Source organism: Amborella trichopoda, chromosome 8, assembly GCF_054954075.1.
Source record: "Amborella trichopoda isolate Santa Cruz 75 chromosome 8, AtrichopodaSantaCruz75HAP2 v2.0, whole genome shotgun sequence".
NCBI lineage: Eukaryota > Viridiplantae > Streptophyta > Magnoliopsida > Amborellales > Amborellaceae > Amborella > Amborella trichopoda.
The window spans coordinates 34543685-34550751 of record NC_142343.1 but is presented as its reverse complement, the minus strand read 5'-3'; the positions used below and the strand labels follow the sequence as shown (position 1 = coordinate 34550751).

General features: G+C 40.6%; 1 protein-coding gene across 3 annotated transcripts; it reads right to left on the bottom strand.

Moving 5' to 3' along the window:
• Positions 1–1725: 1725 nt before the first annotated feature.
• On the bottom strand, positions 1726–6035 carry LOC18423499 (putative WRKY transcription factor 26). 3 transcript variants are annotated; one of them, XM_006828100.4, is made up of 6 exons: positions 5223–6035; positions 4420–4587; positions 3697–4150; positions 3447–3600; positions 2991–3152; positions 1726–2370 (listed from the first exon to the last, which is right to left on the bottom strand). In XM_006828100.4, exons 1-6 carry the CDS (start codon positions 5598–5600, stop codon positions 1950–1952), a joined length of 1737 nt encoding a protein of 578 aa, XP_006828163.1. In that variant the 5' UTR covers positions 5601–6035; the 3' UTR covers positions 1726–1949. The 3 variants fall into 3 exon arrangements, 2 of the variants coding, with proteins under 2 accessions (XP_006828163.1, XP_011627110.1); XR_016061072.1 differs by lacking the exon at positions 3447–3600 and having other exon boundaries at positions 3658–4150; positions 5223–6012; XM_011628808.3 differs by having other exon boundaries at positions 3447–4150; positions 5223–6012.
• Positions 6036–7067: the final 1032 nt, after the last annotated feature.

The following is a 7067-nucleotide window of genomic DNA, read 5'->3' as shown; positions in this document are numbered from 1 at the left end:
TCCGCAAACGACGAGGTAAATGCCTAAGGTACGTCTTCGTCGAAAATCTCTCTTGTTGTTGGTTCTTATCCATATAAAGAGGAGCACACACGTGCATCTAAATACATATTGTGTGCGCACCCCTCACAGTTGTTTGAGAGAGGGTTTTCTCTCACCAAAAAAACCAAACCCCGACTAATTTTATATTCTCTAAAAATTAAGATCAAATTATATTTAAAAATATATTTATTGCCAAGTTCGCATTTCTACCTAGGCTGACCGCACAAAATCCGTCCGTACAGAATTTAGCATTTCAAGCTTGGCAAAATTAGCAAAAAGAAAAGGGTCCCTGTCTTTTGCGGGGATGATTGTGGTAGTGAATAATGTGAAGGAGGGGCAAGGTTTTGAGGAATTGAGATGACGTATTACTTCGTGACGCAAGGGCTGCTATTCGTTGACCAAAACCCCGTCAAACTTTCAAGCTGTGAAGTTGGATGGGATTGCAAAGGTAGGAGAGGGGAAGGAACTTGAAGGTAAAGAGAGGACCAAGTCCATTATCACACCAGAGGGAGAATAAAAATATGAATGTGAGCTGGAGATGGCGACCGCGACCGAGAGAGAGCTAACACGGCACATGTCTTCGGGTGCCATCGGCCGGGCCATGGCCTGGGCTAGCCCTATCGGGAAGTAACGGGTCAGGTTAGTGTTTGGCTCAGCCCACGTCCCTAAAAGTTTAGCCCAGGCCCTTGGCCTTGATAGGGCTGGTCTGGGCCAAAATAATATTAATAATAATAATATGGTCTGGGCCAAAATAATATTAATAATAATAATAATAGTAGTAATCGGGAAGTAATGGGTCAGGCTAATGTTTGGCTCAGCCCTCGTCTTTAAAAGTCTAGCCTAGGCCCTTGATCCTGATAGGGCTGCTCCGGGGCAAAAAAAAATAATAATAATAATAAAAGATAATAAAAAAAAAACAAAAAGAGAGTCAAGGTAAGCTGTATTAAGCCAGCACTGGCCTTAGCCCGGCCCTCGGGACACAATTTGTGGTCGAGGCTCTGCTTTTTTTAGAGCCGAATCTCGCGCAGCCTATTGCCATCCCTACACGTGCACATTTCACTTATTTCAAGTGGGTGGAGATGGAAAGAGTTATATGTTGGAAAGTCCTTGTTATTTCAGATTTCAAGTGTGGTACATTTGGAGAGAAAAAATTTGAAGAACCTGATCTAGAAAAAGAAAGTCCTATCTCATATGGCTTAATAAAGAACTTGGGGGCATTATCAAACTACAAATCATTCAAGAGTAAAGGATCGAGAGATGGAAGCACAATAAATCGTTCAAGAGTAGTACGGATAGAGAGATGGAAGCCTCCCCCAATGGTAGGCTAAAATTGAACATTTTATGGCAGTTCCCAGTAATTGAAGATCGCATAGGGCATTTACATATTGGTTTTGCAAGATTATATGGTATTAGTGCAGCAAATGAGGCTGAAAGTGAGGCTCTATTTCAAGGTGCTAAACTTTTAGCCAAACCTAAGTCTACAAGTTCAGCGGGCCCGAATTGTGCGAACCGGTGGACCCAACTGGTGGGTTCATTCTGATTACCAGGTTTACAGAACCTTTAATCAACTTTTGACTGGAAACTTGCATATAAAACATGTTCAGAGAGAGAGAGAGGCCACTTCGGCGTAGTACTCATTCATTTCCCCCATTTTGAGATAAATATTTATCATTTTACAGAACCTCATGAGAAGAAAACGCATGAATTATATTATGATTAACTGGAATGTATGACTTTCTTTCCTGTGCCCTAAAACTACAGGCCTCTCTTCAAGCTGCAGAGGCCTCAAAAACATAATGCAAAAAAGCAATGAAAAAATTGAATTACCCCGCCATGTCACCTGAAAATATACACCTAAAGCACATCAATTTACATAGGATAATAAAACCCCCAGTCATTAGAAACCAATCTCAGCGCAACATGCCATCATCCAAGTACAATTCCTCTTTGGGCTCCTCCTTAGCCTTCTGAAATCCCCTCTCTAACTCTTGAATCCTCCCCATGAACGAAGATGGTGCCAAACTTCCGTATCCCGAAGGAAAACCTCGATTTTCTTGGTTTTGTAACATCTCTAGAGTGAATGGAGCTTGGCCATACATATTATTTGATGGCATTGAGTTGTTGGGTCTAAAAGTTGCTGAAGGCCTAATGGTGGGTTGAATAACGTTCCCTGTTGAAGGCCTATTGACTACACTGTTGCTTCCTCGAGCAGCCGGAACATCGTGATTATGTTTCCCTTCATAAGTTGTGATCACAGCTCTCGTGTCATGGGAAGCTCTCTCTACATGTTTCCTTACAGGGCAACCCACATTGGTGCACTTGTAGTAGCTCCTGTTTATCATAAGCTTAAATTAATATGAGATAGAGAAAGAAATCATGAAAAAATGTATGCGGAGGGGAGAGGGCGGTGTAGGGGAGAGAAAGTATTGGGGGGTTCGTAATTTCATGCATTTTCACAATTCGGAAGCTTAGAGCATGACCCACACGGTAGACCTTGGGATTGGGGAGAGAGAGATGAAGGGAGGGCTGTTTGGCCGAGAAAGACTAATGGGTATAGGAGTTCAATAGATCCTGCTTTGAAAGTTCCCAGCATTACCCACATTGCAGAAATCGAATAACAACTAGAATGAGAACAGAGGAACCAGATCAACTAAATGTAGAAAAGGAAATGTAGTTTCATGTAGGAAAATCCAATAGAGGCTCAAAAGTTTGTTATTTAGAGCATAACCCAGATTATAGAGATCAAATCCCAAAGTAGCATGACAGACAGAGAAACCAAATATCAAGCAATACAACAAAGGTATTCAAATGCTAGACCATCAAGCGAATCCCTTGACCTTTCACTTTATCTTTTTCAAATATGATTTGTGATGGAATGAAAAGTAAGGTACTTTCAAACCTACTAGCAAGATCAGAATTTCAATAGAAGATAAGAAGTACAGGGAACTAACCTTGGATTTGGATTCCCCTTCACTACCTTCTGTCCATACTTTCTCCACCTGTAGCCATCGTCAAGAATATCGATGTCGCTTGTTGTTTGAACGACAACCCGAGGCTCCCTCACAGTCCGACTACCGGGCGCCGAAACACCCTCATACTCATTCTCTCTCCTCCTGAAAGGAAAAGCATTTTTCTAAGTCAAGCAATTCATTAAGAAAGTCAAAACAGACAAAACAAAACTAACTAAAGAGGCCAAGAACAACTCAATTCACTCTCATTCTCTTTGTTTGAACATTGAAAGGAAATCAATTGCCTTTCTAACTCATCAAAATCAGAACCAATGCTCTCTTTAACTGATTCAAATTATGACAAAACTCAAATCAGCATAAATAAACTCTTGATTAAAAATAAAAAGAATCGAAATCTGTTAGTTTCAGCGATTTATGAGCTGAGATCAGGACGTTCACCATCGTTTGGCGTCGGGCTCCTCATCATCCATCTCATCACCAATTGATTGGTTCAATCGAGACCCACCTTCAAACTCATCATCGCCACCCGAAATTGAAGAGTTCTCCGGCGTGCCCGACTCCACTGGTGTTCCACGCCCCGCAAAAGAAGGATCTGAGAGTTCAGTAAGAACAGAATTGGATGAGGATTTCTCTCGCTCTAACATCTCACCTTTTATCATCGCCACATTGCTCTCTCTCACTAACCCACCTTCTATATTCATAGATGGCGCACCCCCAATAGTCGGACCAGTGGTTTGAGATAACGATCCATTTCGTCTTGTAGATTGAGGCTTTGGATGGTTATGGCTTCCTTTGTAAACAATCTCAGTAATTTGGCCATCTAAGGACCTTTCAACCTTCTTCTTTGTTGGGCAATTTGGATAGGTGCATTTGTAGTAGCTTCTTGGGTTCTCACTTCCTTTAACTTGTTTTTGGCCATATTTTCTCCAATTGTAACCATCATCTGACCTTCTGTGGTCTCTTATAACTTGTTGTAAAGCTTGGCTCGAGTCGGAGTGGAATTCAGAGGGTTCAAGAGTTGGGATTTGAGAGTGATTTTGTTGAATTGGAGCCAGAGTTTCAGGCTTTAATGGGGTTCTCTCTGATTCCTTGTTTGGTTGGCTGTAGCTCCATGGTCGTGACTCTGATTTCATTCCCTGATCCTGGAGTTTGGAGAATAGAGTTAGGAACCATAAGTGGAGAGAGAGAGAGGAACCCAAAGAAATAAATCGAATGAAAAGTTAAGGAAAATGTTTAATTAGCCTATGAAATCAAACCCAATGATATATATAAATGGGAAACAGGGGAAACACAGGAAACCCAAACACCTAAAACGAAGAAAACATAAAATACACTCTCTCTCTCTCTCTCTCTCTCTCTCTCTCTCTCTCTCTCTCTCTAGCTGCGAATCAAAAGAGGAGAAGCAGCATACCATAGTAGCTGGTCTGGTATGTGGTTGAAAAGTGAAATCTGAGTAATTTCCTTCCTCTCGCTTGACATTCTGTTTGTTGCTAAAAGCTCCATTAGAATTAGAAACTGAATTTCCATTCCAATTGTACAAATGAGCAGGAAAACTACCAGTCGTCGGAGATTGCAACACCTGCAAAAACACATGGAAATTATAAGTGTAACCAAGAAAATCCGAAACAATTTCACAAAATAAAGAAACAAAAAGTTTGATTATTTTCTCAGTATTCAAGAAGAAATTTTTCTTTCAAAAGAACAAATCAAAAAAAAATTATTGAAAAATAACTAAAAAGATAGGAATAGAAAAGAGTTCAGAGTGACAATGGAATAGATAAGTAGACCAATTATCAAAAGGCAAAGGTTTGAGAAAGAAACAAAGTTCTCAGATTAGATTTTAAACTCTAAGATCTAGATAAAGAGTGAGTGAATACAAACATCAAATAATTTTAAAAATATTTAGGAAAACAAACCAATAGATCATAACAAACAGGTCAAAAAAAAATAACGCCTTTATTTGTAAAAAGGAGAAAAGAGAGCCATGAAAAGAAGAAAAGCGTTCCGAAAGGAAAACAAAAGTTGGTCGAATTTCTTGAGCGAGAAAGAACCACCAAAAGCACCGACACAAATCCACAATTACAAAGAATTCAGACCAAAAACCAGAATAGAACAAACCATAAAGAAGCCCCGAAAAAGAATTATCAGACATAATTGAGGCAAGAGAGCGAGAGAGAGAGAGAGAGAGAGAGAGAGAGAGAGAGGAGCACTTACATTAGAGCCAGAGAGCAAAACAGGGGAATCCAAAAGCGTAGCAGGGCTCAAACCGGATGGTATCGAAAGATAAGACGAAGGAGATGGAGAAGGCGAAGGAGAAGAAGAATTGCTAAGGGGCAAAGACGGCGGCGGATTTGTTTTAAACCTCGGAATTCCACCTTCTCTCCTTGCCATGAATCTCTCGGCAAAACTTCCACTCGGAATTGGCCGAGAAGATGCCGGAATCCTCCTCTCTGGAGATCCGATATTGAAATCTCCAGCCAAAAGGTCAGAAAAAGAGGAGTGAGAAACATCCATGTCTTGTTGGTTCCAGAATAACGAAGAGAACGGATTATGGCTCGATGAAGGAGTCTCTAATGGCTCAGGCATGGCCATTAGCGGAGAATTGGGTAATAAAAAAAGATGGGTTTCGAAGCAATTGTGGATTAATGAGGGAGAAATGATTCTCGGAAGAGGAAATGAAGAACACGGAAGTAAAAGGTGGAAAGAGAGATACAGAGAATAATTGAGCAGCGTTAGAGAGAAGGCTAATGGTTGTGGTTGAGGTGCTTTAAAAGGAGAAAGAGAGAGAGAGAGAGAGAGGCGGAGGCTGCTTAGAGAGAGTAGACAGGGAAGGGAAGGGAAGGATATAGTTTTGGTTTTGGAGGGGCATTTGCAGTCAAAGCTCGTGGTTTTGACTGACTGAATGACCGACTGGAAGCAACGCGGTCCTTGCCGCAGAGAGAAAGAGAGAGACTCTAGAGAGAGAGAGAAGGCGGCGGCTTCTTCCTCTAATTTTTTACTTTTTTGTTATAGACTTTATAATACAAATAGTTTTTTCTTATGGCCTTTAATTATAATACAAACTTGCGGGGGTTTTTTACTTGGCTCCCTTTCCAAGTAATCAGCTGATTGCTCTATTTTCGGCCCGGAATTTGCCCTACTTCGTTAAGGGTGGCAGTCGACTCCGCCGGCCTGGCCTAGTTCTTGTCGCCATAATAGGGATGGATTGGGCCGGGCCAAAATAAAAAACGAACGGAGTAAGAAAATAAGAAGAAAAAGGGCTCGGTGACAAGCAATCTCCGTCCGTGAGTAACAATCTCTGCCACTGGCCTAGGTGACATACCATATTTTTCTCTTCCACGTGTCTTCGTTGCATATATTATTTAACTTACATATATTGATTGGATTAAACTCAGCTCTACTTGACCAGTTAAGACGCATACCAAACTCGCCCGGTCCAACACCTCAACCTAGATCCGGGCTCGGTTCGGATTGATCTGTTAACCCAGTTCTGGGAGACAGGCAGGTTGACCCGACCCGATTGCAACATTTGTTTTTTGAAATTAGCTCCTGATTTTTTAGGCATCCTCACTCTTTGGGATTTAATACACATCATAATCTGGGGCAGAGGATAGAAACCCTCATAAACGCCTTTCAAGAGACCCACTAATAATGCTACTCTCTTTCGCGGGGCGATATTTGTCCGCGTGTTCGTAGCAGCCACTCGGTCGAGTACTTGGCCAATGCCAAAGAGCGTACTCGGTCCATGCCCAAACCGAGTAACTTAGGCCCAAATGCGAGTAACCGGCCCGTATACTGTAGCAGTAACAGCGTTAAAAAAAATCAAATAACATCCTAAAAATAAGAAATATATATTTAAAATAAAATTAAAAAAATCTAAAAATGAGGTTAAAAAAATTTTATAATCTAAAAAGAAAGAAAAATATAAAAATACTTATTCTAAATAAATATCCATAGCCAAAAATACTTTTCAATATTTGTCAAAATGATAGAACACAAAATATTTTATAAATAATTTTTTTTTATTTTTTTTGTTTTTTATTAAGATCTTCAAATTGG